Source organism: Macaca thibetana, chromosome 8 (assembly GCF_024542745.1).
Source record: "Macaca thibetana thibetana isolate TM-01 chromosome 8, ASM2454274v1, whole genome shotgun sequence".
NCBI lineage: Eukaryota > Metazoa > Chordata > Mammalia > Primates > Cercopithecidae > Macaca > Macaca thibetana.
Genome location: NC_065585.1, coordinates 46,928,107 through 46,952,510, shown reverse-complemented (window position 1 = coordinate 46,952,510; position 24,404 = coordinate 46,928,107). Strand labels below are relative to the sequence as shown.

At 39.5% G+C, this 24,404-nt stretch overlaps 2 protein-coding genes and 1 non-coding gene across 3 annotated transcripts in view; all 3 read right to left on the bottom strand.

The window, feature by feature from the left end:
- RIDA (reactive intermediate imine deaminase A homolog) overlaps positions 1-24,404 on the bottom strand; it is a 319,353-nt gene that overhangs the window by 87,615 nt on the left and 207,334 nt on the right. The gene's annotated exons all lie outside the window — the stretch shown is intronic.
- The window catches only part of NIPAL2 (NIPA like domain containing 2), a 106,189-nt gene continuing 82,870 nt past the window's right edge, over positions 1,086-24,404 (bottom strand). Inside the window, exons 7-11 of the mRNA XM_050801210.1 lie at positions 19,451-19,586; positions 17,443-17,531; positions 10,238-10,301; positions 9,026-9,120; positions 1,086-7,363 (exon numbers count right to left, since the gene is read on the bottom strand). Of these exons, the coding sequence (XP_050657167.1) occupies positions 7,251-7,363; positions 9,026-9,120; positions 10,238-10,301; positions 17,443-17,531; positions 19,451-19,586 (497 nt within the window). The 3' untranslated portion in view covers positions 1,086-7,250. The remainder of the gene's footprint in view (positions 7,364-9,025; positions 9,121-10,237; positions 10,302-17,442; positions 17,532-19,450; positions 19,587-24,404) is intronic.
- On the bottom strand, positions 6,474-6,578 carry LOC126961893 (U6 spliceosomal RNA). The gene has a single exon (XR_007728477.1). It is a non-coding gene; the product is annotated as a U6 spliceosomal RNA (small nuclear RNA).

The window sequence follows — 24,404 nt, the reverse complement described above, 5'->3', positions numbered from 1 at the left end:
CTTACATCTTGCCTGGAACTCCATGAAACTCTTGGCAGTGCCTGGCCCAGCAGGGTGTGCCTCAAAACACCACATTTATTTGATATTGGGATTGATATTCCTCTTTTACATTGTGGTTGGGACTCATTAACTCTCAAAAAGGACCAACGTTAATGTTAAAAGAGGAGTTTCCTCCCTCTCAGGAAAAAAAAAAAAAAAAAAAAAAAAAAAGCTTCCTTGGATGGGCCACAGCTCCTGTAACTGATTTGCTCTCCTGGCACAGGACATCATGTTGTGTGGTACCCCGAGGTTGGTGAGAAAGGGAAAAAACTCAAAAATTCCTGGGTGGGAAGGCTCTTCCCTGCATTTACCACAATTGCTAAAATGCTAGGTTTAATAGCCCAAGGCTGGTCTATATTTGCATGGAAACTGTGTATGTGTGGAATTTTATTTTATTTTTTTTACTTCAAGATGGTCATAATAAGAGCCAGACTGTTGATGAGTCTAACGATTAGAAGCAGCCTCTAAATTCCCCACACAATCAGGTTGGGTTCAATTTTGAGATTTTGTTCTAATAGTTCAAAATGTGTGGTGTTTATCTAGCAACCCCACTAAAGGACTCACATTCATTGGTGCCAAACATGTGCATTAGCCTTGCAGCTGCCCAGTGCAAAGACTGCCTCTATAACCAGCCACAGAGTTTAAGTAAAGCAGTCTGGAAGAGTGTTGGGAAGGTTCACGTTAGTAACCGCTATATTTATGTCCATCATGTCACTGTTAAATTGGCAAGCACTGAGGCAGCCTTCAGCATTGCTGAGTGTGTACACTCACCATTCCTGGATGAGCTGCGTGCTTGGAAACAGGAGCACAAAGAGGGCTCTTGGCTTAGGGAACTTGGCTCGACATTTCTATCTATTTGAGTCATGTCCACCATTACACCTGCGTCCTTTGGAGCCAGACTTACACATTACCACCATTACTCTTTCATAGCACTAGAATTGCACTCATCTATGAAATCTGTCTTTCTCTTTCTTACGTTGCCACAGAACAGAATCTCTAGGAGTGTGTGGGGTATTGAGGAGGGGGAGGAATACATTCTGGGTCCCGCTTGAGAAATTTTTTTATTGTATTTGTTTTCAAGTGATTCTGGTAACGAAAGTATTATAGTTACAGGACAAGCAAACATTTAAGCCAAAAAACCATCATATGGTAAAGGCCTCTGCTTTAATCTACTACATGAGAGGTCATTGTTACTCATTTCCAAAGCTATTATTGACTTGGAATGTGGAATTGGAGAGGCTTTTCAAATGTAGTTAGTGGTGTTCACAAAAGAACCATTGCCTTCAAAAGAGAGAAACTTGGACACTGAGAATGAACTTATCACTTCCATTTATAACTTATATAAGCAAAAATATCTGAAGGCAAATATCAAGCCATGGTTCCACACTCCCAAAGTATCTCATTTGTCATGAGCCATGAGTGTCACTTTTTAAACTCCTTCCCTGAATGCCCAATCAACAGGAAAGAAGCTGCAGAGCAAGGGCAGAAGAATCTAGACCAGGTGTTGGCAAACTATAGCTCATAGACTGACCACTTGTTTTGTTTGTTTGTTGTTGTTTTTTTGAGACAGTCTTACTCGGTCACCCAGGCTGGAGTGCAATGGCATGATCTTGGCTCACTGCAACCTCCACCTCTCGGGTTCAAGCAATTCTCCTGCCTCAGCCTCCTGAGTAGCTGGGAGTCCAGGCACTCACCACCACGCCCGGCTAACTTTTGTACTTTTAGTAGAGATGGGGTTTCACTATGTTGACCAGGCTGGTCCCGAACTCCTAACCTTAGATGATCTGCTGGCCTCAGCCTCCCAGAGTGCTGGGATTATAGGCATGAGCCACCGTGCCTGGTCTGTAAATAAAGTTTTATTGGAACACAGCCATGCTCTTCTGTTTAATCTTGTCTATGGCTGCTTTAGTGCTACAATGGCAGAGTTGGGTAGTTGGGACAGGCACAATGTCTGTCTGTTGGGACAGACAACACAAACTCCAAAATATCTACTCTGTGGGTCTTTACTGAAAACTTTGCTGACCCTTGGTCTAGACAAACAGTCAGATGAGCTAACTGTTGGCTAAAGGTCCTCAACTCACAATGCCAAGAGAAAGACTGAGTTGGCTTTAGTTGTTGTCATGCACTGCGTAATTTAAAAAATCTTACAAGCCAGTACAACTAAAACTCCTATTTACCTTACTTTGGAGCAATAATATGGAAAGTAAAACTAGGTCTGAATATATTTAATATATTACCTGGACTTCTAAAACATTGTTGATTGCTTAAATGTGCATAAGTCAATGTCATTTCTCAAAACGTTTAATAGATGCAACTGTTGGCGGCTGCTAAAGTACTGGTGTTATGCTTGTGCCTGTGTGAAATTCTGCAATGCTGAAAACCTCATGCACTCGAGCTACGAATGTAGGTCTACTTGAAGCAAAACTCTTCAATCTAATTGTTTTCCCAATCTTGGAAACCAATTTTAAGAGTCACCAGAAAACTGTAGTTTAAGGCACTAGATACATTTCTCCGCTGAGCCTTGTAGTACGAATATGCTGGACAAATTCAGTAAAATATGCCATAAATTATGACTGCTTTATCTGAATGCATGGGACACTTTCTACAATAGTGGGAATTATTACCAGGAGTTTAGGAGCCAGACATGGGTTCTGTATTTTTCATACATTGGTGATCAATTCAAATCGCTTTCCTTTGCAGCCAGGTTTGGTCAGTATGGCCAGGAGTACAGATTATGACAAAGAACAAAGCTGAAAGACCTGAATCATTAAGGTTACAGTCTCAATGCCACCAAGTTAAACAACCTATTTACATGCAAGACCATTGGCTGGAATGATATTGGATAGACATGTCAAACGTGATCTGAAGGCTTTTATTTTATTTTATTTTATTTATTATACTTTAAGTTCTAGGGTACATGTACACAACATGCAGGTTTGTTACATATGTATACATGTGCCATGTTGGTGTGCTGCACCCATTAACTCATCATTTACATTAGGTATATCTCATAATGCTATCCCTCCCCCCTCCTCCCACCCCACAACAGGCCCTGGTGTGTGATGTTCCCCTTCCTGTGTCCAAGTGTTCTCATTGTTCAATTCCCACCTGTGAGTGGGAACATGCAGTGTTCGGTTTTTTGTTCTTGTGATAGTTTGCTGAGAATGATGGTTTCTAGCTTCATCCATGTCCCTACAAAGGACATGAACTCACCCTTTTTTATGGCTGCATAGTAGTCCATGGTGTATATGTGCCACATTTTCTTAATCCAGTCTATCATTGATGGACATTTGGGTTGGTTCCAAGTCTTTGCTATTGTGAATAGTGCCACAATAAACATATGTGTGCATGTGTCTCTATAGCAGCATGATTTATAATCTTTTGGGTATATACCCAGTAATGGGATGGCTGGGTCAAATGATATTTCTACTTCTAGATCCTTGAGGAATTGCCACACTGTCTTCACAATGGTTCAACTAGTTTACAGTCCCAACAACGGTGTAAAACTGTTCCTATTTCTCCACATCCTCTTCAGCACCTGTTGTTTCCTGACTTTTTAATGATCGCCATTCTAACTGGTGTGAGATAGTATCTCATTGTGGTTTTGATTTGCATTTCTCTGATGGCCAGTGATGATGAGCATTTTTTCATGTGTCTGTTGGCTGCATAAATGTCTTCTTTTGAGAAGTGTCTGTCCATCTCCTTTGCCCACTTTTTGATGGGGTTGTTTTTTTCTTGTAAATTTGTTTGAGCTCTTTGTAGGTTCTGGATATTAGCCCTTCATCAGATGAGTAGACTGCAAAATTTTTCCCATTCTGTAGGTTGCCTGTTCACTCTGATGGTAGTGTCTTTTGCTGTGCAGAAGCTCTTAAGTTTAATTAGATTCCATCTATCAATTTTGGCTTTTGTTGCCATTGCTTTTGGTGTTTTAGACATGAAGTCCTTGCCCATGCCTATGTCCTGAATGGTATTGCCTGAGTTTATTTCTAGGGTTTTTATGGTTTTAGGCCTAACATTTAAGTCTTTAATCCATCTTGAATTAATTTTTGTATAAGGTGTAAAGAAGGGATCCAGTTTCAGCTTTCTATATATGGCTAGCCAGTTTTCCCAGCACCATTTATTAAATAGGGAATCCTTTCCCCCTTTCTTGTTTTTGTCAGGTTTGTCAAAGATCAGATGGTTGTAGATGTGTGGTATTATTTCTGAGGGCTCTGTTCTGTTCCATTGGTCTATATCTCTGTTTTGGTACCAGTACCATGCTGTTTTGGTTACTGTAGCCTTGTTGTATAGTTTGAAGTCAGGTAGCATGATGCCTCCAGCTTTGTTCTTTTGGCTTAGGATTAGACATCTTGGCAATGCGGGCTCTTTTTTGGTTCCCTATGAATTTTAAAGTCATTTTTTCCAATCCTGTGAAGAAAGTCAATGGTAGCTTGATGGTGATGGCATTGAATCTATAAATTACCTTGGGCAGTATGGCCATTTTCACGATACTGATTTTTCCTATCCGTGAGCATGGAATGCTCTTCCATTTGTTTGAGTCCTCTTTTATTTCGTTGAGCAGTGGTTTGTAGTTCTTCTTGAAGAGGCCCTTGTAAGTTGGATTCCTAGGTATTTTATTCTCTTTGAAGCAATTGTGAATGGGAGTTCACTCATGATTTGACTCTCTGTTTGTCTGTTATTGGTGTATAAGAATGCTTGTGATTTTTGCACATTGATTTTGTATCCTGAGACTTTGCTGAAGTTGCTTATCAGATTAAGGAGATTTTGGGCTGAGACGATGGGGTTTTCTAGATATACAATCACGTCTTCTGCAAACAGGGACAATTTGACTTCATCTTTTCCTAATTGAATACCCTTTATTTCTTTCTCCTGCCTGATTGCCCTGGCCAGAACTTCCAACACTATGTTGAATAGGAGTGGTGAGAGGGCATCACTGTCTTGTGCCAGTTTTCAAAGGGAATGCTTCCAGTTTTTGCCCATTCAGTATGATATTGGCTGTGGGTTTGTCATAAATAGCTCTTATTATTTTGAGATATGTCCCATCAATATCAAATTTATTGATAGTTTTTAGCATGAAGGGCTGTTGAATTTTGTCAAAGGCATTTTCTGCATCTATTGAGATAATCATGTGGTTTTTGTCTTTGGTTCTGTTTATATGGTGGATTACATTTATTGATTTGCATATGTTGAACCAACCTTGCATCCCAGGGATGAAGCCCACTTGATCATGGTGGATAAGCTTTTTGATGTGCTGCTGGATTCGGTTTGCCAGTATTTTATTGAGGATTTTTGCATAGATGTTCATCAGGGATATTGGTCTAAAATTCTCTTTTTTTGTTGTATCTCTGCCAGGCTTTGGTATAAGGATGATGCTGGCCTCATAAAATGAGTTAGGGAGGATTCCCTCTTTTTCTATTGATTGGAATAGTTTCAGAAGAAATGGTACCAGCTCCTCCTTGTACCTCTGTAGAATTCGGCTGTGAATCCATCTGGTCCTGGACTTTTTTTGGTTGGTAGGCTATTAATTATTGCCTCAATTTCAGAGCCTGTTCTTGGTGTATTCAGAGATTCAACTTCTTCCTGGTTTAGTCTTGGGAGGGTGTATGTGTCCAGGAATTTATCCATTTTTTCTAGATTTTCTAGTTTATTTGCATAGAGGGGTTTATAGTATTCTCTGATGGTAGTTTGTATTTCTGTGGGGTCAGTGGTGATATCACCCTTATCATTTTTTATTACATCTATTTGATTCTTCTCTCTTTTCTTCATTATTAGTCTTGCTAGTGGTCTATCAATTTTGTTGATCTTTTCAAAAAACCAGCTGCTGGATTCATTGATTTTTTGAAGGGTTTTTTGTGTCTCTATCTCCTGATCTGAAGGCTTTGAAATGTCATGAAGGGTGGGACTTATTGTTTGATGTTGGCTACAATGAAGGCTACCTCTTTCCTTCTCCTTTAAATATTAGGTAGATCATAAATAACAGATATTATTATGGATTCTACATGCAAATGTGTCTTAGTAGATATGTGATCAATTGAAGTGGAAAAGCCTTTTAGGGCACAGGAGGAGTTGGGCTTCCTCTTGAAGCTCAGGTTTGACCACTGGGTTGTCTTCTATGTCTAGAGAATTAAATGGCTGAAATACAGTTCTCTAATCACAACTCTCCTTTTATCTCGAAGAATGTACAAAGCTTGAGATAATGACTTTGGGAAGAAATGATGTGTACTGAAAATATCACTAAGAATTTAAATGTGATTTTTTAGACTTATATGGAGAATAAGACATATAAGCCCACTGGATAAATTATAAGATCTATAAAAACAAAGCCATAGGATATTAAATTTTTCTTCAGTTTCAAGTATAATAGAATCATACAGCTGAAGAAAACATCACCATTCTATATTTTTATTACAAAATAAAGAAACATCGGTCCTACTTTTTGTCTCTAATGCTTCATGAATTTATGTGTCAGCCTTGCGTGGGGGCTGTGCTAATCTTCTCTGCATTGTTCCTATTTTAGTACATGGGCTACTGAAACAAGCAGAGTCCTACTTCTTAAACTTCCTCTTTCTTACATTTAAAAAGCCCACCAGTCAAGGTCTTTTAATTTTGGTATACACCGTCACTGAATGCCATTTATAAATTCTAATTTTAAAGAGACCCTTAATTTTCCAAGGAGGACTTTGATAGCATTAGTTTTCAGAAAAGATGACTTGCAATTCTAATTTAGGACTTGAAAGGTAAGATTTTTATAGGGAGGCTTATAAAAGGTGGCTTAGAAAAAAAATGAGCACTCTCAAACCTTTCTTTTGGGAGTCAGGCTACGGGGCTGAAGTGTCTTTTTAAAGTGAAGCAATTGACACTACCCGTGGGAGAAGCCACCTCTGCGACCTATGGCCAAACCACAAATGTACATTTCTGTGCAACATTCCTGCTAGAGCAGCTGGGCTCTGATTAAGGTATAGCTGGCTAGATAATCACTAGGGAGAGGTCCAGGGTGTGGGGAACACTTCAAATCACATTCCATGGAAATATTAGACTGTCAGAGCTTAGGAAGCCCCCGATTGTCCATAGGCGCTGAGGTGGGGGAAAGGACTGAAATGAATGCTAGCACATGTCAGCTTATAAAAGAGCTGCTGACACAAATTGAACATGTGCAATTTTTTAAAAAGGTGGTATCGAATAACAGGCCAACAGTCATCCCTCTCAGCATTTTAGACCTCTTTCTTCTCTCCACTTTGGCTGTTTGTTGAGTCACTTCCATCAGGCAAAGTTCCATAGGATAAGCTATTTGAATCTGGTTGTATTTTGTCCAACATTTGTTTCCCTGTGGAGATAATAATCATAGAGAATCTTTTGTGGTCTTACAGAAAAATGAGTCTTAATAATTTCTCCTCAATCTAGGCCACATTTTATCACCTCTCTTTTATACTATGTGGGCACTGTCTAAACAGAAGAGATGAATGTCAAGGAAGGAAAGGCCCTTGGAATGCCATGTCTCTAGCTGTGTGATAGCATGCTGTCTGTGTCAGAGCCACTGTCCCCACCCCACAGGATCGACAGGCTGTGCATGGAAATCAGGTGGGTTTAGTCTGGAGATTCACATGAAGCATTCACTCATCTCCAAGCCTTTCTCCCCAGGGTTGTGTCTTCTTTTCCATGTCGAATACATATAACAACATAGAAAAATAGCCTTTGATAGTGGCTTCTAAAGCTGCTATGGAGTCTATGCACTGGGCTTTGTGAAATAAAAAATAGAGTTAAAAATAATCAGGCTGGGCGCAGTGGCTCACACCTATAATCCCAGCACATTGGGAGGCTGAGGCAGGTGAATCACTTGAGGTCAGGAGTTTGAGACCAGCCTGGCCAACATGGTGAAATAGAAAAATTAGCCAGGCATGGTCGTGCATACCTGTAATCCCAGCTACTTGGGAGGCTGAGACACAAGAATCACGCGAACCCTGCGAGGGGAGGTTGCAGTAAGCTGAGATTGTGCCACTGCACTCCAGAACTGGGTGACAGAGCAAGACTCCGTCTCAAAAAAAAATAAAAAAATAAATAAAAAATAAATAAAATAAAATCAAACTTTATTTCCCACCAAAGGACCTCTAACCATATAAGGCTTCTCTCACATGCACCGTTGCCACTGATGCCAATTCTTTCATTGACTGCTCCCAGCAGATAAGATGGCTCGAATGGCACAGAGAACACAGAATTCATTGCATGGGGCCATATTTCTCAGTCTTAGGGATGAGGCTTCCCTAGTTTTTGCTTCACAGGCATGATGCTAACAGAATGGCGGAGAAAGCTGTGAGAATATCTCCACTCCTGCCTGGAAACCTATAGGTCCCCCCAAACCCCTAATAAGGCTGGAGAGTGCTGAGGGCGGGTGGACGGGGGAAGAAGTTACACAGCAGACTGTTTCCTCTGTCCTGGACTTGGCTTTTGTTGTCTACATGACTAGGTGAGTTATTTCTCAGTGAGAGTGAGAACGGGAAAGAGTGTTTGCTCTCTGGGTAGGTGGGGTGAGGAAGGGGGAAGAAGCTACTTGTGTTTTGGTGACTGTCCTGAGCCACAGTGCACAAGCCACCCCAGGCTTTCCCCAAGACATGTTCCTTAGCTGCCTACCCTTTGTCCTTGGATGTTCCTTCAAGGCTCTCAAAGTGGCAGGGGTCTGTTGCTGGTAGTCATTGCTACTCTTTTCTCTACCCTTTTCCAATTTAAGGAAACCCAAAAAGGAAATCCTCCAAATTACCCAAATCAAGGAAACGTGGTCAGTTCTTTTATATCCCCAGTTCTGTGCAAAACTAACATTCAATAAATTATTAGTAACATTTACACTGAAAATATCACCTTTGGTTTCATTATTAAATCCACATTTTTTAAGGGTAAGAATTATGTTTTATATTAACTTACCACCCAAAATAATACCAATAATTATTCATTTATAAGGATCAAATTTTCCACTATAAAGAATATATGATTTTACCAGGAATATTTCCAAAATCAATATAAGACTGTTGCAGATGTTCCTTTTCTCGATTTCTTGTGACCAAAAATACACCAAGGAATGACAGAAAACACCTGTAAGAATAATATTAATAAAGAATACAAGAACACTGAAACAGACTCATGATATTAAATAACTGAGCTCCATATTCTACATGATGACATAAATCCCATTGGTTTTGTTCATCCAGTTTCTGGTAAGTTTCCTAGTACTTGTCTTAATTAGCACAGCCAATAGTTCTACCCAGAACCAAGACTTGGGCAGATTCCAGTAGATCTCTGCCCCGGGTTTTTACCATCTGGGGGCTAATTCAGGCTCAAAACCCTTTGGGTAGACACCCTGTCTCATTTTCTACCCATGCACGCCCAGATCCATTTGTGGCATGTGACACAAGAGAAAAAATAATTTATTCTTTAATTTTCTAAGAAATCTAGTTGTCCTTGGCCATAAGAGTAGTCATAATTTCCAGACCTCAGAAGTTTGGCCTTGCCCAAATATCTTATGAAATTGAATTTTCAAGATAGATGGCTTCCTACACGGAAAATAGCCTAGGCTTAAGTTTGCATAACAATGGTCATGCTGACTATCAGATCAGAAGCAGCTAAACATTTAATGAAGTACCTCATGGACTCATGGAAGCTCCTATACACTGGCGATATATTGTAAAAGTTCTGCTTTCTGTTTGCAAGCAATGCTAGCAATGATGCCCACCAAATCTCTAGGGACAGTTCAAGCTGCACACTCTGACACAAGGAAGGGACACTACCAACATGATGTTATCATGACTAAAGCAAGGGATCTGTCCATCTTGGTCTTTTGTTTTGGGCGACCCTAGAGGATCACGATTCTCTAATTTAGATCTAATCTAGGGGTTCCCAAGAGTGAAGTAGGTCTGATACAGTAGAGAAAGGTCATGGAGTAACTACAAGGGCCAGTGGATGTATCTTGTCTTTGGCCTGGAATTGAAAATCCCCAATGTTTCAGAGCTTCAGAGGAATACCTAAGTCACAAAGCCAAAGACACTGAGCCCCATGTAGGGCCTTAAGTTAAAAAACATGTTTCTTTTAGGAGCTCAGGAAACTGACGTTTCTTATATTATTTTCCAATTTTCTATACCTCTGGTACAATGCCAAAAATCCTATGTAAAAGTAATAGAATTTCACATACTTTACCTCTGAGGCATTTACTCACCCAAAAAGATATATAAATACAGTGAGAAAAGCAGCACCAAGGAATTCCTGATAAAATATGATACCTGTGACACAGGAAAAGAAGATAAAATTGATTTTGAAGTAAGGTTATTTATAATAGCTAAATATTGTTTGTAAACTTATGTTAATATGTTATTTTTTCAAAGTAAATTTAGTCACCCTTAAAATGCACATTCAGCAGTTTAGTTTAAGAAAATTTGCAGGCCACACATTCTGAATTATTCCAAAAAGAACATAGATTTGTAGACCTGATATAATTATCATTATTATAAAATCAACATAATTGACATATATTTGCAAGCAGAAATTTCTCATCCAGTCCAGGATTGCCCCACTGGAACATACAAGAAAACAACACTCTAGTGACTACTCCCCACCTGCAGTTTTAGGTCAGGAGTCAGCCAGCCTGGCCTGAGAGTCTTGGTGGACTCTGGGGCCTCTGACATGGCAGGTCCACCTCAGGCCAGCTGCTGCCACGCATGCTGTCACTCGTGGCGATGCCAGTGATCTGTTGGTCTGGCCCCACGGCAACTCAAGCACCAAAGCATACTCTAGCAGCTGAAGTGCTACCTTAGCTCCACTTCCCACTGCCAACCCCCGTCTCATCTTCCTCTGGTCTTCCATAGGTAAACAAGGATGCATCATCTACTTTGATGAATGTTGCTTCTATCCCTGTTGGTCTCAATGATTTCTTCTGTAAAGTTCCAAAGCCTTCATAGAGTTTTTGTTAAATAAGATATCTTTAAGTTATATGTCGCCTGGAATTAAATTTTTTTGTGTGTGGTGTTATCCTTGCTAGCCAGCCAGCAAATATTTATCGAACGTCTGCTGTGTGTCAGCCACTGCTCTAGGTCTTGGAGAAACGACAGGACAGAGACCTATCCTCAAGGAGGTTTCTCAGTCTTCACCGTATCTTCTTACCTAGGGAATGAACTTCTTACAGGAAGAAGCCATGTCCAGTTCTAATGAATATTTGTTGAATGAATGAAAGTTTCTGAAGCACACTCCAGGTTATTACATACTTCCTTATAATCATTTTAATGTTTTCATGTTATTTTATTTATTTATTTATTTATTTTTGAGACAGAGTCTTGCTCTGTCTCCCAGGCTGGAGTACAGTGGCGTGATCTCGGCTCACTGGAAGCTCCGCCTCCCAGGTTCGTGCCATGCTCCTGCCTCAGCCTCCCGAGTAACTGGGACTACAGGCGCCCGCCACCTCGCCCGGCTAGTTTTTTGTATTTTTTAGTAGAGACGGGGTTTCACAGTGTTAGCCAGGATGGTCTCGATCTCCTGACCTCGTGATCCGCCCGCCTTGGCCTCCCAAAGTGCTGGGATTACAGGCGTGAGCCATTGCGCCCGGCCAGTTTTCATGTTATTTTAAACTGATATACCATAATATTCATTTCTCTAAGGGCATTTCAAGTTGGTTCTACATCTTTTTTCTCTTTTTTTTTTCATTTTTTTTTCTTTAGTAAAGCAGCAATGTACTTCTTTGTACAGGCGTATCTTGGAGATACGTGGTTTTGGTTCCAGACCACATCACAATAAAGCTAATCTCTCAATAAAGCAAGTCACACTAAATTTTTGGTTTCTCAGTGTACATAAAAGTTATGTTTATACTATACTATAGTTTATCAAATGTGCAATAGCATTATGTCTAAAAAAAAGTACATACCTTAATTAAAATACTTTATTGCTAAAAATGCTAATGATCATCTGAGCCTGCAGTGAGTCCTAATCTTTTTGCTCGTTGGAGGGACTTGCCTCAATGTTGATGGTTGCTGATTGATCGGGGCTGTAGTTGCTGAAGGCTGGGGTGGCTGTGGCAACTTCTTAAGATAAGACAATGATGAAGTTTGCCACATCAATGAACTCTTGTGAAAGATTTCTTTGTAGCATGCAATGCTATTTGATCGCATTTGACTTACAGTAGAAATTCTTTCAAAATCTCTACTTAATCTTCTCGAACACAGCTGCTGCTTCATCAACTAGGTTACTGAAATATTCTAAATCTTTTGTTTTCATTTCAACAATGTTCCTAGCATCTTCACCAAGAGTAGTTTCCACTTCAAGAAACCACTTTCTTTGCTCTTTTATAAAAAGCAACTCCTCATCCATTAAAGTTTGATCATGAAGTTGTAGCAATCCAGTCACATCTTCAGGCTCCACTTCTATTCTAGTTCTTTTCCTATTTCCATCACATCTGCAGTTACTGCCTTCTCTGAAGTCTTGAATCTTTCAAAACTATCCAGGAGAGTTAGAACAGACTTCTTCCAAACTCCTGTCAACGTGCATATTTTAGCCTCCGCCCATGAATCACAAAGGTTCTTAATGACATCAAGAAAATCAGAAAGTTTTCAATTTACTTTGCTAAGATCCATTGGCAGAATCACTATCTATGACAGCTATAGCTTTACGAAATGTATTTCTTAAATAATAAGACTTGAAAGTCAAAATTACTCATTGATCCATGGGCTGCAGAATGAATGTTGTGTTAGCAGGCATGAAAACAACATTCATCTCCTTGTACATCTCCATAAGAGTTCTTGGGTGATCAGGTTCATTGCCAATAAGCAGTAATATTTCGAAAGGAATCTTTTTCCTGGTCATTAGGTCTCAACAGTGGGTTTAAAATATTCAGTAACCCATGCCATAAACAGATGTATTGTTATCCAGGATTAGTTGCTTCATTTAGAGAGTACAGGCAGAGTAGATTTAGCATAATTCTTAAGGGCCCTAGGCTTTTCCGAATGGTTAATAACTCTCTCTCTCCCTCCTTCTCTCTCTCTCTCTCTCTCTCTTGCCCAGGCTGCAGTGCAATAGTATCATCCTGGCTCACCACAACCTCCACCTGCCAGGTTCAAGCAATTCTCCTGCCTCAGCCTCCCGAGTAGCTGGGATTACAGGCATGCACCACCATGCCCGGCTAATCTTGTATTTTTAGTAGAGACAGGGTTTCTCCATGTTGGTCAGGCTGGTCTCGAACTCCCGACCTCAAGTGATCTGCCCGCCTCGGCCTTCCAAAGTCCTGGGATTACAGACATGAGCCACCGCACCCAGCCCAGAAACTTTTTTCTTTTGCCTTCACAACTTGGCTGTTTGGTGCAGAAGGTCTACCTTTCAGCCTATCTTGGCTTTTGACATGCCTTCCTCACTAAGCTTAACGGTTTCTAGCTTTTGACTTAACGGAAGGATTGTGTGATGTTTCCTTTCACCTGAACAGTTACAGGCCATTGTAGGGTTATTAAATGGCCAGATTTCAATATTGTTGTGTCCCAGGGAAATAGGAGGCCCAAGGGGAAGGAGAGAGATGTGGGAACAGCTGGTCAGCGGTGCATCAGAACACATACATTTATTGTTAAGTTGGCAGTCTTACACAGGTGCAGTTTGTGGTGTCTCAAAACAATTATGGTAGTACATTAAAGATCACTGATCACAGATCACCATAACAGATATAATAATAACAATTTGAAATAATGCAATAATTACCAAAACATGACACAGAGATATGAAGTGAGCACATGCTGTTGGAAAAATGATTCCAGCAGACTTGTTCGATGCAGGATTGCCACAAACCTTCAAGTTGTAAAAAATTGCAGTATCTGCAGAGCACAATAAAATGAGGTATGCCTCATTTTCCCAAGTATTTTATGAATTTTCGTGGGTGATTTTAGAAGTGGAATTTCTGTTTCCAAAGATTTTCTTGGTCCTCCTAGAAAATCTTTATTTATTTTTAACTTTTATTTTTTTAGAGATGGGGTCCTGCTCCATCACCCAGGCTGGAGAGTAGTGGCGTGATTATAGCTCACTGTAACCTTGGACTTTCAGGTCAAGTGATCCTCCTGCCTCAGCCTCCTGCATAGCTGGGACTACAGGTGTGCACCGCCACACCTGGCTATTTTTTTCCCAATTTAAAAACATTGTAGGCTGGGCGCGGTGACTCAAGCCTGTAATCCCAGCACTTTGGGAGGCCGAGACGGGCTGATCATGAGGTCAGGAGATCGAGACCATCCTGGCTAACATGGTGAAACCCCGACTCTACTAAAAATACAAAAAACTAGCTGGGTGAGGTGGCGGGCGCCTGTAGTCCCAGCTACTAGGGAGGCTGAGGCAGGAGAATGGCATAAACCCAGGAGGTAGAGCTTGCAGTGAGCTGAGATCCGGCCACTGCACTCCAGCCTGGGCAACAAAGCGAGACTCCGTCTCAAAAAAAAATAAAAATAAAAATAAAAAATAAAAAAATAAAAACATTGTAGTAAAATATACATAACATAAAATTTACTATCTCTATTTTTTTTCAGTGTATAGTTCAGTAGCGATAAGTAGTTCACACTGTTTTGCAACCAATTTCCAGAACTTTTCCATCTTGCAAAACTGAAATTCTACTCATTTCCTCCTCCCCGCAGCCATCGTTCTACTTTTGTTTCTGTAAATCTCACTACTCTAGATATCACGTATAAGTGGAATCATACAATATTTTTCTTTTTGTGACTGGCTTATTTCACTTACCATAATGCTCTCAAGGTTCATTTATGTTGTAGCATGTGTTATAATTTCCTTCCTTTTAAAAGCTGAATATATTCCATTGTATATATATACCACGTTTTGTTTATTCATCTGTTGATGGACATCTGGGTTGCTTCTACCTTCTGGCTATTGTGAATAATGCTGCTATGAACATACATATACAAATGTCTTTTCAAGACCTTGCTTTCAATTCTCTTGCCTAGAAGTGAAATTGCTAGATCATATGGTAATTCCATTTTTAATTTTTTGAGGAACTGCCACACTGTTTTCCATAATGGCTGCACCATTTTACATCCCAACCAGCGGTGTACAAAAGTTCCAGTTCATCCACATCCTCACCACCATTTGTTGTTTTCTCTTGTTAATAGCAGCCATCCTATTGGGTGTGAGATTATATCTCATTGTGGTTTTGATTTGCATTTCCCTTATGATTAGGTGTTGAACATCTTTTCACGTCTTTTGGCCATTTGTGTATCTTCTTTTCAAAAACATCTATTCAAGTTCTTTTCCCATTTTAAAATCAGGTTATTTGGGTTTTTGTTGTTGACTTGTAGAATCAAAGAATAGAAATATTTTTAAGGCTTCTGATAAAAACTACAAAACTCAGTTCTAGGAGGGTGGCACCATGTTACCCAGCCCATAAGAGTGCCTGTGATACTGTAGCCTTATCAGCACTGGATAATGCAATAAAAAGAACAAACAAAACTTGACTAATTAGTAGGCAAAATATGGTCTCATCTTAATTGTAAGCTATGCTTTCTCATGGAGGCAGACAGAAGAAGTAGTCAGCAAGCTCCACCACCATTCCACTCACCAGTAACATCAGAGGGACTCTTATGACTCCCAAAAGGTCTCAGCATCCCCCTGACTCATTAATTACTCTGTATGCTGAGTATTAAGACCCAGCCCTGTTGGTCCTCCTAGAAAATCTTTATTTATTTTTAACTTTTATTTTTTTAGAGATGGGGTCCTGCTCTGTCACCCAGGCTTCAGAGCAGTGGTGTGACTATAGCTCACTGTAACCTCGAACTTCTGGGTTCAAGCAATCCTCCTGCCTTAGCCTCCTGAGTAGCTGGGAATACAGGTATGTGCCACCATACCTGGCTGATTTTCCCCCTAATTTTTTAGAGATAACATTTTGCTATGTTCCCAGGCTGCAGAAAACCTTCTGATCAGAGCAACTATATTCTTTATGCACATTAACTATCAGGCTTATGTCATTTCTGTGACTCTTTTTGGCCTATTTTCTTTTTCCAATAATTCTAAGACACATCAATGTGCAATCTTTTCTTACTTTGTTAACTAGCTTAAAATACTAAAAAATTAGATGTCATGGAATAGAATCTTTTTCTTTAAATATTAAGTGTCAAGTTTGGGAAACAGAAAATGCATTAATTACTTTAAAGAACTACCCACTGACAGTCACATTGTTTTCCATAAAATAAAAAAAATGTGTCATTTAGGAAACAGGCAATCTTCAATTACTCCCTCAAATACATAAACTTTACATTGAGAAATGAACTCTCAAGATCAAGAAGGTGGTAAATACATCAAATAAGCCAATGAATGAGGGCATACCAGTACCAAATTTAGAAATGGTATACTTGAATCAACTGTTTTTGGTTTGGACTGAGTTTCAAATTTATACTTTTAGTTTTAATGTTATCATGCCTGTCATATTTTAAAAAAATGTTCCATACTAATAAAAGAACTGCAATAGTAGAAAAATAGAGGCCAGAATAGGAAAGGCACTAGTTTCTATTCTTGTCTCTCTGGCTTTCCCTGGAACATTGAATTCAGTTTTGGATTGTGCTCTCTGACCAAGCTGGTGAGGGGCATATAGGGAAGAGTTAGTAGAATTGGGCATGTATGGCCCAGAGATAAGACTCAAGAGGATCTTTCAGTTGCTTTGATGATCAGAAGGGCTGATATAGCTTGGATATCTGTCCTCTCCAAATCACATGTTGAAATGTGATCCCCAAATGTTGGAGGTGGGGCCTAGAGGAAGGTGTTTGGGTCCTGGGGGTGGATCCTTCATGAATGGCTTGGTGTCCTCTGTCAGTCCTGAGTTCATATGAGATCTGGTTGTTAAAGAGACTGGGACCTACCCCTCTCCCTTGCCCCATCTCTTGCTATGTGACACGCCTATTCACCCTTTGCCTTCTACCACAGTAAAAGCTTCCTGAGGTCCTGACAAGAAGCAGATGCTGGCACCATGCTTCTGTACAGCCTGCAGAACCATGAGGCAAATAAACCTCTTTTTAAAATAAATTACCCAGTCTCAGGTATTCCTTTATAGCAACACAAAATGGACTAATACAAGGGCTGGCAAGGGAAAGACTCCAACAAGAAGAACAAAGATGAGTGTCTTGAATTTGCAAGGAAACTCATTTCAGCTCCAATATAAGAACACCTTTTCTACTTAGAAATCTCCAGAGAATGAGAGTGATCCAAAGCAGGACAGCTGAGCCAGGAGGCAGACAGCATTCACAAAAAGTAGAGGAACCTCTCCTGGAGGATTGTCACAGGGGAAATTCAGACACCAGGTGGAGGCAACAGAGATCCTTACAACTTAAAGATTTCTGGATCCTCTCATTTACTCTGGGAGATACTTAATTTATGCTTGGAATCACCTATGTATAGAAAACCAAAACTCACCTGCAATGATGGCACTGATTGTAAAGAAAATATGATTAACTGGCACCACTCTTGTCGTATTGTAGAGTTTCGTGGCTTGATTCAGGAACCTAGAGCAGAAGGCACTTACTGGAGCTTTGGCTTTAAGTGACATTCAGCAATAAGTTAACAATAACTTCAAGAAATGCGTGTTCTTTAGCTACAACTACAAAGGGAAAGGAGGTGCAGTGAAAGGGCATTTCCAATCAGCAGTCATAGCTTATATGCATCTGATGTATGAGATCAGATGTCAGGTTTTATGGTCTGTTTAAACCAACAACAGTAACAATGAAAAGCAATTAATCATATTCCGAGGCCACAGAAGTTTGAGTTGGAAGCGATTCAAGCTGCTGGACCAGTATCACACTGGGCCTGATTCATTAGGATAGACCCTAGAATCTGTTAAATATCATATCTGGGGAATAGTAGAGCTATCCATTGACATGCCACGTGCCAAGAAAGAAGATGGAGAAGTAAAGGAATGTTTAATGTTTCAAAAACAATGCTCAGTGCTCCAGCTGCAGAGCATATGTGGGAGCTCAGCTTCTCATTCTGGCCACCAACACAAAAGCAGTTCCCACAACTGTGCTGTGCTGCCCTGCTCGGGACTAGATTGTTTTTTGAAGCAGTGAATTGTACTATCACCGGGGTGCTTTTAAAAAGCACGAATGCTTAGGTCCTACTCTAGAGCAATTGAAAAAAGTACTTTGTGGGTAGAGCCTGTGTGTATCTCTGTGTGTGTGTGTGTGTGTGTGTATACACACACATATGTAGGTATACATAAATGCATGTATGTTCTTATATGCCTGCAGGTACATATATGTACAAAAGTCAGGTCATATACATGCATGTACATATATATGTACTAAACCCAGCTCATTTTAATGGGCAACCAGGGCTGAGAACCACAGTTGTACAGTGTGATGGGTGCAGAGATTGAGACAAGGGTGACAGAATGCAGTTTACCCCCAATTGTGTCTGCCTGCCAAATTTACAAAGTATGGTATGAAGATAATGTCACTAATCCCAAAAGATATTGTGGCAGTACCAATTAATTCAGAAGAAGAAAGAGAAAAAAATAGCAAAATACAAGTATTAGAAACACAGACTTATAAGGAGATGACAAACCAGTGACAAAACATTGGGTTTCTCCAGTAATTCTCCACAGACCTTGTAACAGGGCCTATCTTCAGTCCATAACAATTAGATGGTACTTCTCGCACCTACAGAAGGAACCACTCTTGTACTGATTTTGAGCTCTGATTTCTTATCTGGGATGGTGCTTTTGCATAGCATTTTGGGGTAAACAGAAAACTTTCAGGTCAACTCAAGAAAGCCCAGCAGGCAAAGGCACAATCCCAGTGTGAGAGATGGAGGGGAAGGGATCAGAGCTGATGGAGGTCGGGGCAGGGAAGAGCAGAAATTAAAAATGTTCCATGTCACCACTATTAGGCCCCAAGAGAAACATAAAACAATCATTCCGCAATCCCATGGATACAAAGGAAATTCTGGCCAAAGATGCAACATTTTGGGGAAAGGATTTCCCTCCCGGCCAAATGTCTGGTTTCGTCCATCTCTGGGCAATTAGTGAGCATGAGCTAAGAAATGAAGGTGAAGGGTTCATGTGTGTCCTATATTTAGAATGAAAGCCTGGATGTGGACCTGCCCCTTTGATTTATTGCTAATGACAACCTGTGTACCACGGATATTAATTACAAGCAGAAGAGCATCAGGAAAGCATCAAAGTGCACTTAGCTGGATTAAGGCTGCGCTTTAGAACTCACAAGACATGAAGGCAACGCTTCGTAAAAACTCATTATTGGATGCAAAGGAGGAAGCAAGGCACATTGACTGAGGACAAGCTACAGGCCCTTCACCCTTAGAAATCAGTTGTATCTCATTTTAATTATCATCTGAAGTCAATAAAGATTAATGCCCAGAGAAGCACAGGAATGTTGAAAGATTAGTGAGTATGCAGAAGCTAACTTACTTGACTTGGAAAACACAAGATGCTATCATGATGATAAACATGATATAGAAAATGGGATAAGTTAGTTGCATTTTATCCGTCATAGAAAAAGTGATCATGCCTGAGACGGCCTTTACTGAAATAACAGTCAATGAGGCTGAAAAAGAAAACAAAAAACACAAAGAACATATTTGAGATTGAATTAACAAATAAATATCTTAAGCTTATGTGGTAGAGTAGCAAATACACCAATTATGGTTTAAGAATGAACATGGTTGTGGGAGGTGTAGGAAGGAATGTGACAGTAGTAAGCAGTGGCCTCATTGCTCGAGCCGTGCTGGATTTCAAATTTGCTTAAATCAGCTAAAGTTCTGCTGTGTGACTGTGTGCTTTTTTTTTTTTTTAATCTTTGGAGCAAGATGCTTCTTTTCCAGCCCTAACTGTTGAAAGAATGCTGTGGAGGTTATAATTACGAGTAGATGGGAAAGGCAAAAACAATGGAGGGAGGAGATAAGAAAAGTCAGATTGTCCACGTGACATTAATGAGAAAAATAACTATTAAGCTATACTGAAAATTTAAAAACCAAATAGATGAGAAGACTAGAAAGTGAAATGTAACTCACTTCTTGAATTTACTTAGAGTTGTACTAAGTCATTGCTTCTCAGCCTTTTGGCTAAGATCAAGTGAGTTGTACTAAGTCTATATATAAGCCTTTTTGTTAGGAGACACCTAGAAGTTTCACTAAAAATATTTTTGACAATGACAATAATTGGAAAGAGGACCAGAGTTGAGTATTCATTTCTCAGCGTGGACCATCAATTTAAGGTTTACATAAGCAATAACTAGGTATTTTCTATGCTAAAGATGAACTCATCCCTTATGAGAACAAACTTTTCATAGGTTCCAAACAGCCATTAAGAAAAAGTAACTTGATAAGGTTATATCACTATGAGAGTAATGGAGCATTTTCCGACAACATCATCTTTCTGTAAGGAAGAAAAGAATGCTTTCTGTCTTATGTCTCTTGAAGTTACTGCTGCAAATAATTCCATAATTTAGCTAAAATTCACTGAAAGTTCAAAAATAATTTTTACATGAAATCAAAAAATTATAAGTCAAAGGCAATGCAAAGGAGAAATACTCCCTTTGTTGCTGTTGAACTACTTGGCCATAATATATCTGAATTTTCCTCCTTTTATTTGAAAAGGTATTTTTTATATATATATATGAAATATATATACATTTAAAACAGCGAGTGGTGGCCAGCCAAGAAGAGTCTTCCATAATATCGTTTTCCAAAAACTGAAAATATACTTTAACTTGAAGGGTACTAGGGCACACTTCCAAATTAGGCATTTTCTTTCAGTTAAAAATCATAAATGGCCGGGCGCGGTGGCTCACGCCTGTAATCCCAGCACTTTGGGAGGCCGAGGCGGGCGGATCACCAGGTCAGGAGATTGAGACCCTCCTGGCTAACATAGTGAAATCCCGTCTCTACTAAAAATACAAAAAATTAGCTGGGTATGGTGGCAGGCGCCTGTAGTCCCAACTACAGCTAATCTGGAGGGTGAGGCAGGAGAATAGCGTGAACCCGGGAGGCGGAGCTTGCACTGAGCCGAGATCGCGCCACTGCACTCCAGCCTGGGCGACAGAGCAAGGCCAGACTTCGTCTTAAAAAAAAAACAAAAACCATAATTGACACAGGAGATCAGGTAATAAATTCTAAAAATAAACCCCAGTTCTCAACAAAGAGGCCCTTACAATCAGGTCTCTCTCCATCTTAAGATGTCTTTTGACCTGATTCTTTTACATATTTCCTATTGATTATGCCAATAGTCACATCTTAGCTAACCTAGGCACTTTAAATAGCTATAGAGATCTGTGTGTCACTTGATGGTTTAAGTTTGTAGGTTAGCTCTTGAGGGACCTTGATTCCCTCCTAAACACTGCCTGAAATCAGAGCACAATGTGATTATGATCTTGTGGTCTGAACAGCCAGGTTTCCCAAAGGGACAATTAATGGAGAAGGAGTTGAACGTACGGTTCCATTAGCCTCAGAACCTCAGAATTACAAAGGACTTTAAAGGTCATCTGATTTAACCACTATCTGATTTTATATTATACTTAAATAAAGACAAAAACAAAACTAGAATTCTCTGTTATTGATAGCTAAACAAACTATCAATTTCTGTAGCCAATCATTATATTTTCAAAGCATGCGCAATTGTCAACTGATTAATCACTATTTTAACCTGTAAGTTATTTCTAGGCTGGTGTTGAGTACTTCTAAGTATTTTTGGGGAGTAGTTGATGAGGATAGGTGGAAATACAGAATTGTAATGCAGTGTTCTTCTAACATTATACTTAAAAACAGAAAGTACTTAGGTAAACACAGAAAAAAAGACTAGAAGAAACTACATCAAGATATTGTCAGTGGTTATCTCTAGCACTGGGATAATGAATTAACTTTAAATTCATTAAAAAAAATCTACAAAAGTAAACACATTCATTTAAAAATTTTTGGAAAATGTGGAAAAGCCTGGAAAGGAAAATTAAAATCACTTGTAGTTTCAGCACTCACCCCAAATCATTTTTGACATTGGGACATATTGTTATTTTCCTATCTATAAGTATGAATATGTTACAACATGTGAATCATAAGGTATATACTACTTAGGAGCTTATTTTCCAAGTATATACCACTTAGGAACCTATTTACCTAAAGTAAATAGATTTTACCTAAAGTATTTTCTATGCCATTAAGTATTCTTCTAAAGCATGGATTTGTATGAATTGTATATCCATACAAAAGCATAAAGAATGCTTTTGTATGAATATATAATTTATTTTGGCAATTCCCTATTTTTGGATATTTAGATTGTATTTTTTTTTAAGTGTTAAAAGCGTGGCTGTGATGAATATTCTCGAACATAAGTCTTTGTATATCACTCTGCCTATTTCCTTAGGAAAACCACCTAAAGGGGAATTCCTGACTACAGCCACTTTGAGGGCTTGTGAAATATACTAGCAAACTGCCTTCCAGAGAGTACCAGCCACACTCTGTTGTACAGTGCTCAGTTACACAGATTTTCATATTTTTCTTTGTATCTTTCTCTATTTTCTTAATTATCAATAATTACCATATATACTTTCATCATTAGAACAACACCATTTTTTCTAACCTGTGCTGACCTGTTCTTGAAATTTGGCCCTCTCAATTCCCTCTTAGATTTTCATCAATATACCTCCTTCCAAAAATTTTCCTAGGTTGCCATCAACGTTTCCTTATGAGAGCCATAAACATTTTATTTATTAATTTATCTCTGATAACCAAAGCATTCCATGGATAGAGAAGGACTTCCTGGCCTTCCTAGTTTCCTGACGGTCCCAGAGGCTTTGGAGTACTTTCTTTTTTTTTTTTTTGAGATGGAGTTTCACTCTTGTGGCCCAGGCTGGAGTGCAATGGTGCGATCTCAGCTCACTGCAACCTCCGCCTCGTGGGTTCAAATGATTCTCCTGCCTCAGACTCCTGAGTAGCTGGGATTACAGGTGCCCACCACCACACCCAGCTAAGTTTTGTATTTTTAGTAGAGCTGGGGTTTCACTATGTTGGCCAGGCTGGTCTCAAACTCCTGACCTTAGGTGACCCACCTGCCACGGCCTCCCAAAGTGCTGGGATTACAGATTGAGCCACCGCACCAGGCCTGGAGTCCTTTAAGAATGATCACCACCACTGGCAAAGGGGGCCACTCACCAGAAGTCAGGTTTCTTTCTTCTGACTACCCTCACTTGCTATTTTCTTTTTTTTATTCCAGTCTTTATCAATCACACAAGCAATATTATGTATTTTGCTACCTCTCATGGATACAACATGACTTTGATAATCACTTTTTTAAAGGGTACTAATGCTCATTGTGCAATATTCAAGATGAGCACACGGTGCAGAGTGAGCATCCTGGTTCTCATTTCTTGTTGTAATGAGAACACTTCTGGTATTTCACCAGCAAGTTCTTTATTAGGAGTGCATATGAAACTTGATGAACTATATTAATGAATTTCTTAAAGAATCCCTCTTTCATTCCCATAGTTAATTAAATTCACATGTTTACTGTGTGCTCACTGTGCTCAATTCTACTTAAAGAATGTATACTGTAAATAATAGACATGCTCTATGTCCTCATGTAGCTAACCTGGCCAGGAAGAGGGGCTCATAACAGCATATAAACATATACGTAGAATATGTAAGTGTAAATTGTTGTAAGTGTTACAAAGAAGAATCAGTTTTATTAAGACCACTTGGGCCAGGTGCGGTGGCTCATGCCTGCAATCCTAGCACTTTGTCAAGGTGAGGCAGGCGAATCACTTGAGCCTAGGAGTTTGAGACCAGCCTGGGCAACATGGGGATACCCTGTCTCTCCAAAACAAAAATAATAAAAAATAAATAAATTAGTCAGGCATGATACCATGCATCTGTAGTCTCAGCTACTCAGGCGGCCGAGGTAGGAGGATCGCTTGAGCCTGGGAGTTTGAAGCTGCAGTGAGCTATGATTGTGCCACTACACTCCAGTCTGGGTGACAGAGCAAGGCTCTGTCTCAAAACAAAACAAAGACCACTTTGTCACTGAGTATGATTTGCTCTGTGTTTATTTGCTGATTTTTTTTTCGATTTTTGTATCAATATTTAGCAGTGATATCAGTTCATAGTGTTTTTTGTTTGTCCCATTTTTTTCCCAATTTGGGAGGTGAGTCTTATCTGATTATGTTTTTTTAAAAGTAAAAGCTTCCTTCTTATGTCCTCAAATAGTTGCAACAACATCAGAATAATCTATTCCTTAAGGATTTGAAGATATTACCTTTGGAACTCTCTAGGCCTGGTTCTTTTTTAGGATATAGCTTTTTAACAACTCCTTTATTTCCTCCGTAGTTATTTTCATTAAAAAATAAGCAATTTATTCAAATGATATATATGCATAT